Raw genomic sequence first — 16,547 nt, forward strand, 5'->3', positions numbered from 1 at the left:
ATGAAAAATCATGGCATACAAAAGATCATTTTAAGTGTAGTTCCTTGATTGTCTTAGTCTATCTTTGACACTTTTTTGCAACAAGTAAATCATAATGAAACATAGAAAGTTTTAGAGTGCTGATTTTCAAAATGCTATGCAACGTTTTGTGATTTCAGACTAAAGTGCCTTATTAAATACAGTTGCACTTAATGATTTTTGTTTTACTCTGTTAGTAACATGAATCTCTTACTCTGTGCATGGGGCCATGCAAGGCTCCCTGAGGGCACTGGGGAGGCTGAGGCATGCTGCAGGGATCTCCCGCCTCAGTGGGCAAAGAGTAAATGGTAGAGCTTTGGTACAGCTTCAAAGAAAGTAACCACAAATTTGATGGCTCTGCTACTTTGGTTTTGCCTTTCTTTTATGTTACCAGGTCTCCAGAATGAAATATTAGATATGTACATATTTGAGTCTAATACTGTAAATTAAGGAGTGGCTTTCAGGATCAATGATATGTAATATTTTTGTCTTTAGGGCTCTGGAACTTCATCCATTCTCAATGAAACCTCTTCTGCGACGAGCAATGGCCTATGAAACTTTAGAGCAGTACGGGAAAGCTTATGTTGATTATAAAACAGTGTTGCAAATAGACTGTGGAATCCAGCTAGCGAATGACAGTATTAACAGGTAATCTAATCTGAGTCAGCTAGCTAAAGTCTGTTTGTTTTCTAATGGAATTGATTTTTCCCTTCCCCCCCTTCAAGAATGATGTCGAAGTGCAGATGTGTTCTCAGTTATTTACTTTACATGAATGATTGCCTTCTTTAAATTTCATGTCACTTCATTAAACTTCATATCTCTCTGTCTCTCTCTCTCTCTAACTTAATTTCTAACTAACCCTTCATATATATTGTGGTCCTCTCAGACCTTTATATTTGTTTCATGGTCCATTTATTACTATTCTGTGAATTTTTTTTAAGCTAATACAGGGTATAGTTCACACATGCTGCTTAAATAACCTGTGATATTAGGAAGGTGTTTTCATTAGTGTCATAAATACCAGAAATGCATCTTCTCACAGGGTCAAATCTTCTCACAGGATTTCAAGGTGTTTATTGGCACTAGGTCTGTTGGCAGAGGCATCTGTGTGGAGTGTTTTTGCTCAGGAGGGTAGACATATTCATGACCCAGCTAGATACTTGTCTCGGATCCTCGTAAATTAGGAAGAGTATTATTTTATAATGGTGAAATACCAAAGAGTTTGGATCAAATTGATATTATGATGATCTTACCCTGAGTGAGAATGGGAAGGTAGGAGTTTCCAGACTCAGGCTGGTGCTGAGGCTCAGTGGTTGCACACATGCTCAAAGCTGTGGTTCCAGGTCTGGGGTTGTGGCTCAGTGATAGAGCTCTTGCCTAGCATGTATGAGGCACTGGTTTTGATCCTCAGCACCACATAAAAATAAATAAATAAATAAATAAATAAAGGTATTGTGTTCATCTACAACTAAAAAAAAATTTTTTTAAAAACGCTCTGGTTCTATACCCGGTACCTGCCCCCTGCCTTGGGCACATATAAGAAAATCTCTAGACTTGATAATTACTTTTCAGGTGAAATTTGAAAATTATGAGTTGGATGACATTTCTAGTATGTATAATAATTTCTGATTCCATTTGTCCAAAATATAACTTCTTGAATATTTATGTGCTCACCCTGTACCCTATGCTGGTCTATTAACTAGGTCCCACTCCCCTTAAAAAGGCAAAGAGGCGAGAAATTACTTGGTCTCTGTCTTTCAGTAAATTAGAATATAGAAATTATGGTGGACACTTACATAAGACAGATTATCCCCAGGTGGGACATTTGTTAGATAGTAAGATCAGGGCTGGGTGCAGGCCACAGTCATTGAAGAGTACATTTGAGGAACACCAGGAAAACCTTGAGCAAAACTTAGAAAATGAAAATGGCATGTTTTATGTTAATTCATTTTTGAAGCCATGCCCTGCCTTCCCTCATGGCCTTAGCTCACTGTGGAGAAAGCTGTTAGAAAGATCTATCTATATGCAGAGCTGAGAGTCATTCCCTGGAGCTCCCACCTGGTGGTCACATGAAACCTGTCTGATCCCAGCTTGACTAACAGAAAGGGATATACATAGGTTGAGCATCCCTAACTCTGGAAATCTGAAATCCAAGGTGCTCCAAAATCTAAAACTTTCTGAGCACAATACCATGAGTATTCCACACCTGGCCTAATATGACCATCACAGTCAAATACAGATGCACCAAAAATATTGTATAGGATTACCTTCGGGCTATGTGTATAAATAAGGCGGCTTATAAAATATAAATGGATTTCATGTTTATGCTTGAGCCCCACCCCCTAAATATCACCTACATATATGGAACTATCCCAAAATCTGGAAATAAAAATCTAAAATCTGAAACACTTGTGGTCTCAAGCATTTAGAGTAGGGGATCTCAGCCTGTATTGGTTGTTTGTGGCAGAGTGGGAAGAGACCCAGCCTCAGCATTGGCAGCCTCCTTGATTGTGAGCTGTTAGGCAATCTTACCTGGTGATGCCCAACCACCTTACTGCCATTTGTCATCTCATATGTGCCTGAAGGCCTTGTCCTCATTTGGTCTGGTAAATTCCAGGTCACCCTTTAGGAGAGGACTTGCTTCCTTATTCTAGGAAATGCCTTTCTCTGACCCACCGACACCCCCCCTCAACCCCCCCCTCCCTCGTTCGTGAACCTTAGCTTCCCTTTCTCAGTGCCCCATAATGCTGGCCTTCTCTCATTACCCACCCATATTGTTTTTATATTCTTTGTGTCTCTTTTTATAAAATTCTTCTGTCATTCTGCTGGGAGCTCCTTGAGGTCAGGAATCATGGTGTTTCCATTTTCATAGCTGCGAGTAGATAGCTGTCCTCAGCAACAACGTGTCGAATGAGGGTGTTCTCCAGCAGGGGAAGCTCAGTGTGCTCCTGAGCTTTGGGGCTCTGTGTTTAGTTGTCTCCATTCTTTGCCTGGCAGTTTTCTGGTTGGAGAAAGGAGGATCTTGTCACAGAAGCTCTTCTGAAATATGGAGTGACATATGACAGAGAGGAGGAGCCTGATAAAAAGATATTTCGGGAAAACTAGTGGTAGTCTCAATGGTTTATGGTAATAATCTGAATGGTTTGAAGGGAGAACTTGTGTCTGAGATACTGTGATTACTCTTTCGGCATTTAATATTTTTAATTAAAAATTGAGATAAAATTCACATAGCATAAAATTAACTACCTGCCTTGAAAGTGTGCAATTCAGTCGCATTTGGTGCACTCAGAGTGTGTTGCAACCATTGTTTCCTTCTAGTTCCAACACATTTTCATTATCCCAAAAGGAAACCAGTAGCCATTAAACCATCACTCTTCCTTCTCCCTTTCCCATCCCATACCAATCACCAATCTGCTGTCTTCATCTGCTCTGTATATTTCATATACATAGAGTCATTCACTATGTGACTTTTTGTGTTTGGCTTCTTTCATTTAGTGTAATGTTTTCAAGGTTCATCTATGGTGTAGCATGTATCAGTACTTCATTTCTTTTTATGGCTGAATAATATTCCATTATATGTATGTATATATCATGTATTGTTTATCCATTCACCATTTAATGGACATTGCAGTTGTTTCTACCTTTTGGCTATTGTGAATAATGCTGTTATGAACACTTATGGATAACTTTGTTTACATACCTGTTTTCAGTTCCTTTTGGTATATATGAGCAGAATTGCTGGTTCACATGGCTACATTTAACTTTTTGAGATTTTTTTATATTTTGTATATATGCTCAAGGTTCTTTCATACCAAGTGACTTTTAAGACTACGTTATTTTTTAATTGAATGGTTCTTGTTGGGATACTTTGCTATAACAAAGACGAGAGGAGGCTTTCTCTGGTTTTGCCATATATATTTAATATAAAAGATCCACTTTTAAAATTTTGTTTTTTTTTTTTTTTTCATGAATCCCATATTTATGCTTGCTTTTCCATCTGTTTCAGCTCATCATGGAAAAGTAAGCATCAGCAACTTGTTAATTTTTTTTAATTTAAACATTTGTGCTTATTTTGTTTCTGTCTTCCATTAACCATATTCCTCTCTTCCTCTCTAGGAATCTTACTATGTTAGATTTCCCTGCATATACTTATTCACTCCCTGGCAACACATCATCTTTTTTCAGCTGCTTCTTCCTTCCTCTCTACTGGTAATATAAGTTTTGCTTAAAAATTCTTTTTTCAAAAGCTTCTTTTTCCTTCTGCAGTTGTGGGTAGTTATACATTAATTTTCAAGTTTAGTTTTTTACATTCAATGAGACTTAGTCATCATAACCAAAGATTGCTCTTGAAATTTCAGGTTAGAAACTGTAGAAAAAGTGTGTATATTACAGTTGTCTGCATGTAATATACAGATTCCTCACACAAAAAGTATTTGAGGGGTTGGGGTTGTGGCTCAGTGGTAGAGCACTTGCCTAGCATGTGTGAGGTACCGGGTTCCATTCTTGGCACCACATATAAATAAAAAAATAAAGTTCCATCAACAACTTAAAAAAAAATCTATTTGAGACTGTAGACTTAGCTGCTAACTTCAGTGCATTCTGTTAATTAATTAGCAATAAACCTTCTCAGTCTTGGGAAGTGCCTTTTTTAAACCAGATTCATCCCAAAGACATAATTCAGTTTTGTTTTTAAATCCGTGTGACATTTTGTTTGTTTAAAACAATGAGAAGGTAATACTTAAGGATGTTAACCTGAATTTTATGATTGTCATTAGTAAGTGTCAATTGTGTAAGGGCCTTTATGGTAGACTCCAATATCCTATTTTTTCATCTTTATTCATATGAAAAGAAAATAAATATATGGATAATTTGAAAGTCAAAAATACAAGGTAAGACTATCTTAACCTATGATTTAAGAAGCGGTGTTCCACATGACAGCTAGCCATAATCACTTCTAGCACCAGTCTTGCATACCTGTTGTCAACCACTGTAGTGCAGTTTGTGCCAAGAAATTCTAAAGTACTTCTGATTATTCTCGAGCAATACATTTTCAATTTAGTACTTGCATTAAATATTGGGGAATATTTCTTTTAGGTCTCCTAAATTTTGGTTTCATATTTCACTTTTCAAAAGTTAAAATTTAATTGTGTACATACTAAAAAAATTAAATTAAAAATGCTATTTTTCTTTTGATTAGAAAATGGTCTATCTGGGCACAGTGGTATATACCTGTCATTCAGCTACCCAGGAGACCAAGGCAGAAAGATCTCAAGTTTGAGGCCAGTATGGGCAGCATAAAAACCCTGAATCCAACAAACAAACAACAACAACAAAAAAAAAAAAAAAAAGAAAAGAAAAGAAAGAAAGAAAAAGAAATGGCCTGAATTTATATCATTAATGGCAGTTTGTAAAAGTTCTTTGAAAACATTTATTTTATGTGGAAAGAAAATAGCTCAAGTTTTATGTTTTCTATAAAGAAATACATATAATTAGATATAGTGTTTGTCAGCCTTACTCTGACTTCAGTAATGTAAAAAGTCAAATTGCATAGTAAGTAAAGAACACTCATTTTCTCTTTAGAATAACAAGAATTTTAATGGAGCTGGATGGTCCAAATTGGCGGGAGAAGCTATCACCTATTCCTGCTGTGCCCACTTCTGAGCCCCTTCGAGCTTGGCATCCTGCCACACCCATGACCCCAGACCAAGGGGGAGATCCCAGCGGCCATCACTCACCAAGCATCACAGGTGGGGAAACCTGTACTCATTTCCTCTGAAGTTATCCTGAGCCATGTTCGTATTTCCACAGTGGAGTAGTGAAAAGAGACTGAACTCTGGCATCAGACCTGGGGTTAAGAGACCCTGTTCTGCTTTTTGACTGTGTGGTCTTAAGTTGTTTCACACTTAATTGGATTGGACTTCAAGTTTGGAAGTTTGGATCTGAAGCTTCCGTTTTCCTTAGTGAACTTCAAGTCTGTCTAGGAAGCAGGTTGTTAGAAGAGTACCTGGATACATAATGTGAAATTCTATGGTCTTTCTCAGCCCCTGACTTTCCTGACAGCAAACAGTGTATCACTAGCTGGATATTGTACCAGGTCTGTTTTGTAAAATTTATGTTCAGTGGGCATTCTGTTAGGGAATTTGATTTGGCATATGTCTCATTCCAAACTTCAAACTGTGTTGTCATCCACACTATAATCATACCCAAGATGTCTCTACATGATACTAAAAATGTGAGTATCCACAGAGGTTTGGATACAAATGCTAAGCCTATTGTGATGGATTGGAAATATTCACCATTTCTCATCCTGAAAATAAAATGAACCAGCTGTGCATTGTTTAAAAAAAAAAGAAAGAAAGAAAGAAAAAGAAGTTGTTTCATACCTCCTATGTCCAAGTGTATAGGAAAGGGGGAAATATGAATATCTCATGAGGTGGTTTCTCAAGAAACAATGAAGATATGTATACATGACATGTACTGAGTGTATAATCGTATAGTATCTGCTTAATAAACATTAAATTAGCATTATTATTGAGAAGAAGAATTAAGCTAACCAGTAGACCATGTATGTGACAGGAATAAAGGAATAAAAGTAATACAGCATAAATATTTAACAGGAAATTTGTCATGCTGGTTAGATATCCACTTCAGGGTTAAGAGGTTTCTTTGCCATTATTTATGAAAATGATTATTGAGCCGAATACTGAAGGTGTTTGTATCCCCATTTCATAGACGGATCTGCCATTTTCACAGCTTAATGAAACGTCTAAGGTGCCCTATACTTTTGTGAAAGTGCCATACAAAGTCTCATGAATTGAGGTTACAGAAATCACCATGGGTCTTGCCAGTTAAGATTAGCAGTTATATTTGCGACTCTAGCTCTTGTCCTTGTATGGACTATCTGTCAGGTAGTTCTGGCTTGTTAAGGTTTCCATAAACCCAAAAGAAATCATGCCAGTATGGATAGAATGTGTGAAATTACCTGTATTTTATTTTGTGATTTTTTTTGTGTGCGGGGGAGTGGTGCTGGGTTTTACACCTAGGACTGCATTACCTACCACTGAGCCATATCCCCAGCCCTTTTTGTTTTTTATTTTGAGATAGGATATCTATAAGTTCCTGTGGGCCTTGCTAAGTTGCCTTGGACCTTGCTAAGTTACTGAGGCTGGTCTCAAACCTGTGATCGCCCATCCTCAGCCTCCCAAGTCACTGGGTTTACAGTTATGTTCCCCCATGCTCACCTTATTTTGTAATTGAAAAGTTGTAGTTTTATAATTACATAATTATTTTTATTTGTAATCAGATTATCTTTTTAGTTTTGTTCCATTTAGACAAGCTCTGTATTGTGTGTGATCAAATTAATTAGCAACATTAGATTTACCTGTAGCTATACTTAGGATTTTATAGAGGTATTTATATGAATATCTCTTTCTTTTTTTTTCTTTGTCCCATAGAAGCTATAGAAGAAAAAATGTTTGAAGTGCTTAAGGAAGAAGGAAATGAATATGTAAAGGATAAAAACTATAAAGATGCTCTTAGTAAATACAGTGAATGCTTGAAGATTAATAACAAGGAGTGTGCCATATATACAAACAGGCAAGTTCTTTGTAACTTCATATACTTCTTATGTTAAGACTTCTGATTATTTTAAAAGTAATAATTTTAAAAGTATTCTATTAATTAGTGCAATTAATTTACAATAAGGTAATTAGTTGCCAGTGTTTGGGGGTCATGGTTCTAGGAATTTATATGTCAGGTTGTCTTCTGAGTGTTTCTGAAAGAGATGGGACTATAGAGGTTGCAAAGGGATTGGAAATGTGAGGTGTGGGAGTGACGGGTCCCCTTGAGCTACAGTTGCTGCTTGGGCTGGTGCTGTTTTGATTTGGCACTTCCTGACTTCCTGGCCTCTGCAGCTATCTGAGCTTGGCATTGCCTAGCAGGGGAGGAATGGGAGCCAATGACTTTTCAAAACAGTGTCTTATGGAGCAGTGCGCTTTTTCTTCTGCAGTGCTGAGGGAAAGAACCAGTACCTTTATAGTGTGCGATAGGAACAGGAAGACTATTCTAGAATGCTGCTTGGTTGCCATATGTTGTAGACAATCTCTCTCTAATAAGTGGTGATTTGGGGATTTTCAGGGAGCGGTTAGAATCTGGGGTGATAGAGTAGGAGAGGATAGTTGCAGGCTTTCCCCTCTATTTCAGATAACTTCTTGACCTAGCCTATCACCATGTTTTTGAATTTTCCTCTGGTGACAATCTTTTAGCCAAAAACCTTATCACTAAATTCTTTGCCCTTCTGTCCATATTATGGGAATGGGCATCACTGGCTGCACGGTTCTTAGTGAAGACCCTTCCTACCCTGGCTGCAGGGACAGACAGCTTCTCTTCTCCCTCAGCCAGCTTTTCTTATTGTGGTATCTCAGGGTTCAGGAGCTCTCAATCCCTTTTTCAGTTGACTAACTGTTGGGGCCATTTCATCCCCTCTCTCAGTCAGCTCCATTTAGCACTTTGCAAATGTGTCTTTTGAATGTCAGACCCAAACACCCCCTTCCTTCTGTATCAGGGCTGCTCATTACCCCTGACCTCTCTGTTTCAGATGTCAGCAAGCTCAGTGGTCCTACTCTCTACATATCCCTTCAGCGTGACCTGTCTGACCCCTTCAACATCACTCCCCTTCTCTGTGCCTCTGTCGTCTCCTCCAAGATCTCTAACACCCTCCATAGTGTGCCTTCATGTTCATGTTCCTGCTTGTCTTGTTCTCCTAAGTTCTCTTGTCTCTGCTCCAGGTAGCTATGGTGATCTTCCTAAAACCTGGCAAACATGTCAGCCCCCATTAAGTCCCTGTAGCAGACCTCTGTTAAGCTCAGAATACAGCTCAGCCTCCTTGCCCTGATTTGTAAGGACCTTGATCTGGCCTGCCCATTCTTCTGGCTCTGCCCTGCACTGCAGCCATGTGGTGCTTTTCTTAATTCATTAGGAGCCTCATGCTCTCTCCCAGCACAGGTGTGTACACATGCTGTACCTTTAGCCTCCACTGTCCCCTACTGTCCCCTTCCGTCACCTTGACTCTCTCAACCTAGTGACTTGGATCATTCTCACTTCATACTCTGCATTTCAATTTAAATGTCACTTATTCCAGGAGGTCTCCGCTGCTGTCCCTCCTGACTCTGCCCTGTGTGATCTGATGTGATTCTTGGCTGTGTGCTCCCAGAACACCTGTGCAGACTTTATTACATTTGCTCAGTTTACTTCTGTCTGCACCTGACTGCACCCTTCTTGAGGGCTTTCTTTGCAGTTGTATTGCCAGTGCTGTAATTTCATGCACTGCAGGAAAGTTTCACAGCTTGGAGTCATGTGTTCAGTTTCAATTGAAACAGCTTTAGTGTAGAAACTGACACATTGAACCGTTCTCTGATTTTTACTAGTTGTCTCAGTTTACAGATATGCTATCTTTCCTTTGCTAATGCTGTGTTCCCTTGCATTACAACAGAGCTCTCTGTTACCTGAAGTTATGCCAGTTTGAAGAAGCAAAGCAGGACTGTGATCAGGCGCTTCAGATAGATGGTGACAATGTGAAAGCATATTATAGGCGGGCACAGGCTCATAAAGGACTCAAGGTGAGGACATCTGCATTTTCATGTGTAAATTTCTGCTTTGAACATATCAGGTGTTTTCCATGAACATAAATCTCAGGATTAGCCTTCACCATGTGGCATGGTGGCACACATCTGTAATCCCAGTGGCTTGGGAGGCGGAGGCAGGAGGATCATATAAGTTCAAGGCCAGCCTTAGCAACTTAGTGAAACACTGTCTCAAAATAAAAAAAAACAAAAAGTGATAGAGATATTGCTCAGTGGTTAAGTGCCCCTCCCCTGGGTTCAATTTCTGGTACCAAGAAAAAAAAAATCATAGGATCATGGAATGGGAATGAGATGATCTAAGATTTAGTCCTAGAACTATATTAATGAGTCCTAAAGCCTTGAATAGGTTTCAGATTTCACTCCTAACTATACTATGGATTCCTTCCAACTTTAAGTAAGAATTATCCTCTGCCTTCCTGAGGAGTTTCAGCAGGTTGACTTTAGGAGACCAAAAGGTTGTTACTGAATTACTGAAAACCACCAGCAGTGCCACTGGTTCCTTCAGCAAAGATTGTGGTTGGGGTAGGGTAGGGGAAAGCATCTGAGTGGAAGATGGGTCACCCAGTAACACAGTGACATATCAGAGATGTAAAGTACATAGTGATGTGAGCCTGAAGCTGGCTGATGGTCTGTGTGGGCTCATACCAGCATTTGACTCAAAGAAAACCACACCATTAGTTCAGAATAAGGAGGGTGTTGTATAATTACACTTTTCCTTATGCAAATTCTGCATGGAAGCTTAATGAATGAGTGTTCCTATATGTAGAAAATATAGTAACCAGAAATCCCAGAAAATATCAGAAAGCTTCCCGAGCCCCTTTGCTGTCTCTTCCCTTTCCTCTTTATTTAATTTCTATTTTCATAGCTTTGCTTGTTTTGACATCACCATAGAGTACACTATTCTTTGGGGTTCTTTTAGTCAGTATAACCTGAGATTCATTCATTTTGAGAGTATCAGGAATTGTTTCTTTTATCATTGTTGTGTGAATATCACAAGTTGTTATACATACACCAGTTGTTTCTTGCTTGGGGCTTTTATGAGTGAAACTACTATGACATTCTTATGCACATGAACTTGTTCATGAGCTATACAGCTGAAAGTAAGTGGGAGTGATGATGGATAGAGATGGTCAGATCAAGAGAGGCCAGGCCAAGGAAGTTAGGCTTGATCCTGCAGGTGATGGGATCAACCTTAGGGGATAAATACTACGGTGACAGATCCAATTTCGGGACAACATAGAAGGTAGATCGGAGAGGGGTCTTTTAATAGAATAGGAGTGTAAGTGGGAGGCCACCAAGGTGAGAAGCACATAGCCTAGAGGAAGGAGAGAAGGTATACTTTACAGAGCTTCTGTAACAAAGTGCCACAGATTGAGTGGCTTAAACAACAGAAATGTATTTTCTCACACTCTGGAGGTCTAAGATCATGAAGGGATGGTTTCTTCTGAGGCTTAATCTCCTTAGTATGCAGATGGCCATCTTCTCTACATCTTCACAGTCTTCCCTCCCTGTGTGTCTGTGTCTAACTTTCCATTTCTTTTAAGGGCACCAGTCACATTGGAATAGGGCCCACTCTAACCAACTAGTTTTAACTTAATTATGTTTTTCAAGACTGTCTCCAAATATACTTATATTGTACAGTATTATGGGTTAGAACTTTAATATACAAATTTTGGAGGAACAGATTCAGACCATAACAGAAGTTGGTTCAAGGTTGTTTGATGATAAAGTTGGCAGGACACAACAGTGAGATGTCTGGGGTTAGAAGGGAGTGCCACCTAGAGACCTAGGAGGTGCAGTGTGATAATGGAGGGTACCCAGGAAGTGGGGACAGGCTTGTGCAGGGAGTAGTTTTGACTTTTTGAGTTAGAGATAGTTCTTTTAATCCCATGCCCATCATTGAAAGGGAAATACCTGGATTTTGCTGGGAGTCATGTTGCTTAGTGTACCAGATGAGTGTCATCTGTGTGCGCAGAGTAACCAGGCATTTCTAGATCGCAAATCAGCTCAGACTGCAGTAGAGCCATGTCTGCGCTTCCTGCCAGGACCAGATGCCTCCTTCTGAGAGAGCCATGCAGCTGCACCATATTTACAGTGCCAGTGTCCAGGTGACCCCGATGACCCCTCCACTTTTTTTTATAGCTTTTTTTATTCATTTACTTTTTATGTGGTGCTGAGGATTGAACCCAGGGCCTCACACGTGCTAGGCAAGTGATTTCCCACTGAGCCACAACCCTAACCCCCACTCCACTTTTAGTTAGCAAAACTGTTTTGTAAACCTAATGTCAAGGTTTCTGGGGCTGGGGTTGTGGCACAGTGGTAGAGCGCTTGCTTTGCATGTGCAAGGCCCTCAGCACTACATAAAAATAAATAAATAAAATAAAGGTACTGTGTCCAACTACAACTACAAAAAATAAATATTTAAAAAAAAAACAGATTTCCTCGATGGTGTGTGGCACCATGAATTAAGAGAGTCCTTCAAAATTTACTTAACTCTTGGAGCTGATGGATTTGGGTAAATGAGGATAAATTTGCTTGACTCATGAATTTATATATGGCCAAACTCTTAGACCAGGTCCACCTTGTACTGGTTGCTTCTTTAAACCTGTTTAGCTGACTCAAGATCAGAAACTGCACTTAATAAAGGACTGGAATTTTATCCTTGGAATGAATTTTAGAAATTCTATTATGATGCAGAAAAAAAATCCCATATTTGAGTAATTTTGTCCCACCATATTATGAGACTGGTATCTTGTTCTCTTTTCACTTTTCATAGCTTGATTTATCTGTCCAGTAGGTTGAACTGTGTGCCAAGTGAATTTAATTTTAGAATCTTTAAAGGCTACAATTGCTTATGAAATGTGTCAGATTTCACACCTGGATCAGTTTGCTCAGGGTGAGTGTAACCAGGAATTGGCACAGGTGTCCTGTGCCTCCCACTGCACATTCTGCTTTCTCTGATCTTTTTTTCTTAGCTGACTTTAGTAGTTTGTGTATGTGTGCAGTTTTGAAAAGTATTTACAGTTGCTCTTTACAAAAAAGGTAATCAATATTTTGTTTTTATTTCTCTTATTATGTTTATGTTATGTGGTAGGTTATGTGGTAGGTGTTGTTAGTATAGAGATGAATAAAACAGGGTGCCTACTTAAGGAGTTTACAGCCAATAAGGGATGCTACAAGGCCAAAAATATCAAAGTGAATAATACGCTATAAAATAATGATCAATTTTATAGTTTAAAAATGTCTATTAGGGTCTGGGGTTGTGGCTCAGCCGTAGAGCGCTCACCTAGCACATGTGAGGCACTGGGTTTGATCCTCAGCACCACATAAAAATAAATAAATAAATAAAAACAAAGGTATTGTGTCCAACTACAACTAAAAAAATAAATATTAAAAAAATGTCTACTAATAGTAAACATTATCACCAACACATATGATTATACTCTTTTTTTAAAAGGTCTACGGAGGTTCTTAGCAATTTGTAAAGGCCTCCTTTTGGCCAGTGCCACACTTTATATACGCTCTGGTCTTCCCACCACTCTGCATGGCTGCTCTCTTTTCAGGTCTTGTTCTCTGACAACTGTAGCAAAAGGGATCCCCTTCCTCCCTTGTGGGTGTCTGGCACAGCCTTTTCTTATTTATCATGACAGTTGGTAATTATTTTATTTTTTCGTGTTTACTTCTGTTATTGTTCCTTATCATTGGATGTAAGCTCCCACAAGGGCATGACCCAGCTTTGTCCTGCCACAGTATTCCCAGCTGCACACACAGGGTCAGCTGAGTGACCACTTGTAGCAGGGCGTGGACACCACCCGCACTACCTCCTTGCCTGGTGCTGTCCTCTCCTTTCTTGCTGCCCTGCCCTCTTCCTGCCTCTGTGTTAGTACTTACCCACATGTTCTCGCATTTCCTCCAACCAAGCAGACTGCTTTTCAGGCAGACTTTCTTGAGTGAGTGAAAATGACCACATCAGCTCCTGTAGGTTGTACTTCCATTTCCACGCTGCAGCTCAGAGCTCACACTGTTTATCACCTACCTTCTAGGCACTGGTGCTGTGATCATCTCTTATTTCCTTACACCAAAGTTTCTTCATTTTTAAAGCAGGAACAATGAAAGTTAATATTAACAGAGGTATTGTGAGAATAAAGTCAGCCTTGAAAAATGCTTAGAATGGTAAAAGTTTGCTGTTACCATATTCACACCCACTTGGGATATAAACACAGTGTCAGTTTTTTTTTCCCCCCTAATAGGTTCCATCTGTGCTGTTGCAACACAGTAGCATGGAAATTTATCACTAATAGTATATATTAGTTTGTAAACAATTTACCTTTTTTATAAATTAGAGTGGATTTAAGGTTATCCCTTTCAACATGTTACTCTTGCTCTGGCACATTGCTGAGGGAAGGGGTAGGGCTATGGCATTACAGGAATGTCATATAACCACAAACGGAGCTCATCTGTGGCTCAGTCTCCAGTGCATGCTGTTATTAATGTGTCACATATCATTACAATTCTTTGCCTCCTCACAATTTGGTTTAATTAAAATAGTTTAAAGTTCCAGGACATGGTCTGTCACAGCAGACTGATTTTGTGGCATCTGTATCTGATACCAGAGTCAATGGACACATTTTGTTATTGTCTCTTAGGTTAAAGGTTGACACCTATTTCAAACAGTAAACAATTTTGAAGGGTTTTATGAGATAATAATATAATTACTACCATTTATATATCTTTATTGGTTTAAACTATTATTTATTAATTTATTCTTTGGTATAGCCTTGTGAAAATTAGTATAGAGTTTTTGTTATATTTTAAAGATGAGAAAACTTAAGCTTATCTCACTATGTTGCCCAGGTTGGTCTCAAACTGCTGAGCCTAGGTGATCCTCCTGTCTCAGCCTCTTGAGTAGTAGGACTGTCACCCTGCCCAGCTTAGGGTCTTTTTTTGAGTTTCACTACAAGGAGGTAGCCAACATGAGACTCTTGACTCTTTTGTTTGCTTATCGAGATGGGTGCCTACCAAGTGTGAGAAAGAGGAAAGCTGTAGTGACACAGAATAGCACGTGGATTTACTAATTCCAGATTCTGTGCTCTTTCTTCAATAGAGGGGTTTGCTGTATAGCGGGTTATACTCCTTTAGCTGCAGACTCACACACAGGCGCTTTACAAGACCCCCTAGGTACACAGTTTACTTTGTCACACAGGCTTATGGAAGTTTTGTCTTTTATTTATGAAAATTATTTGTTGTCTTCCTATTTTCAGAATTATCAGAAAAGCTTATCTGATCTCAATCAAGTTCTCCTATTAGACCCAAATATTGTTGAAGCAAAGATGGAATTGGAAGAGGTAACCAGACTCCTCAATATTAAGGATAACACAGCATCATTCAACAAAGGAAAAGAGAGAAGGAAAATTGAAATTCAAGAGGTATTGTATTTGATTATCTTTGAAAGTACTCTTTTGGAGATGTTATACATAACTAAGGTCATATTCCTTTGACTTCCACAAAATCTTATTCTGATGATCAGTGAAAAATTTTAGCCAGTGATAAAGACAAAACTTGTCCTTTGCAGTCATAATTAACCATTGTGATTTCCCAGGGTGGGTCAATGGCTGGCATCGTGTTTCTTCAGTTCTTCCTTCTTTGCTGGCCAGTCTGGCCTGCTCGTGGCACTGCTAACGCTCCATGGCATATTGGAGCCACAGCCCTTAGCCATCAGGCTTTGCTTCAGATTAGACCTGGAGAATCCTGACAGAACTGACTTTAGTTTCTGGACCCTAAAAGCCACACCCCATGGAGATTTTCCAGATTTTCTCAGACCTTTTTTAGCACTCTGAAATAAGATTGGCTCATTGGAGATTTTGGACTATCCCAGGATCAAACATGGCTTTGTGATTTCCAATAATTCAGATGTTTTGCCCTGCCATTAGTGAAGAATGCCAGGCCATGAATCCCTGTACCTTCATGAATACCAATTCTTGGTCTTATATTTCCACTAAGAATAAGACGCTAATAGGTGAGAGAAGCCAGAAGTTTTCTTCCCTTTAAAGAAGGAAGAAAAAATCTGTTCTAAGAGATTGAAAAATGTAGTGAACTTCTGTTAAATGTAGTGAACTTCTGTTAAATGTAAGGAAATAAGAATAATGGTAAAATTTATCAAGAAAAAGAGAAAAAGTGTTTTAGGTTTTCATTTTGTGCAACATTTTTATTCAAAGAAAGTTCTGAAAATAAAATTAATAATAATTTCAATGTAAAACGATTTTAAAGTAGTATATATAGAATACATTTATGAATTTGGATTCTTAGAATCTAAAATTCTCTTCCTAAAGAAATTATAGATTTTTATTACAAATTACATACTTCTGACTTAAAACTCAAGTACAATCTACTTGTGGTTTTCAATTTCCATTTTCAAAGGCAACAGAGTATGTGTGGTGACTCTTATTCAGTGTCACTGTATAATTTTTTTTCTCATGAAGGTGAATGAAGGCAATGAGGAGCCTGAAAGAACCTCAGGGGACATCTCAACTGAATGCCTGGCTCCTGAGAAGGGAGGTGGAAGCAGTTTTGGGACACTAGAACACTCCGAGAGACTTGAGATTTCCATGCCTACTAATGCCTATGAATTTGGCCAGGTTATAAATGCTATCAATACAAGGAAAGATGAAGAAGCCTGTGCACACCTTTTAGCCATCACTGCACCAAAAGATTTGCCAGTGTTGCTGAGTAACAAACTTGAAGGGGATACATTCCTTCTTCTAGTTCAGTCTCTGAAAAATCATCTTATTGATAAGGATCCCTCCTTGGTGTATCAACATCTTTTGTATCTGAGTAAAGCAGAAAGGTTTAAGGTAAGTGATAAAGTGTTTTATTAATGATATCAGTTCT

The 16,547-nt window shown here is 38.8% G+C and overlaps 1 protein-coding gene across 1 annotated transcript in view; it reads left to right on the forward strand.

The window, feature by feature from the left end:
- Spag1 (sperm associated antigen 1) overlaps nt 1–16,547 on the forward strand; it is a 62,705-nt gene that overhangs the window by 45,091 nt on the left and 1,067 nt on the right. The window contains exons 13-18 of the mRNA XM_048801921.1: nt 514–666; nt 5,599–5,765; nt 7,473–7,614; nt 9,509–9,635; nt 14,921–15,085; nt 16,139–16,510. Of these exons, the coding sequence (XP_048657878.1) occupies nt 514–666; nt 5,599–5,765; nt 7,473–7,614; nt 9,509–9,635; nt 14,921–15,085; nt 16,139–16,510 (1,126 nt within the window). The remainder of the gene's footprint in view (nt 1–513; nt 667–5,598; nt 5,766–7,472; nt 7,615–9,508; nt 9,636–14,920; nt 15,086–16,138; nt 16,511–16,547) is intronic.

Source organism: Marmota marmota, unplaced genomic scaffold (assembly GCF_001458135.2).
Source record: "Marmota marmota marmota unplaced genomic scaffold, marMar, whole genome shotgun sequence".
Taxonomy (NCBI): domain Eukaryota; kingdom Metazoa; phylum Chordata; class Mammalia; order Rodentia; family Sciuridae; genus Marmota; species Marmota marmota.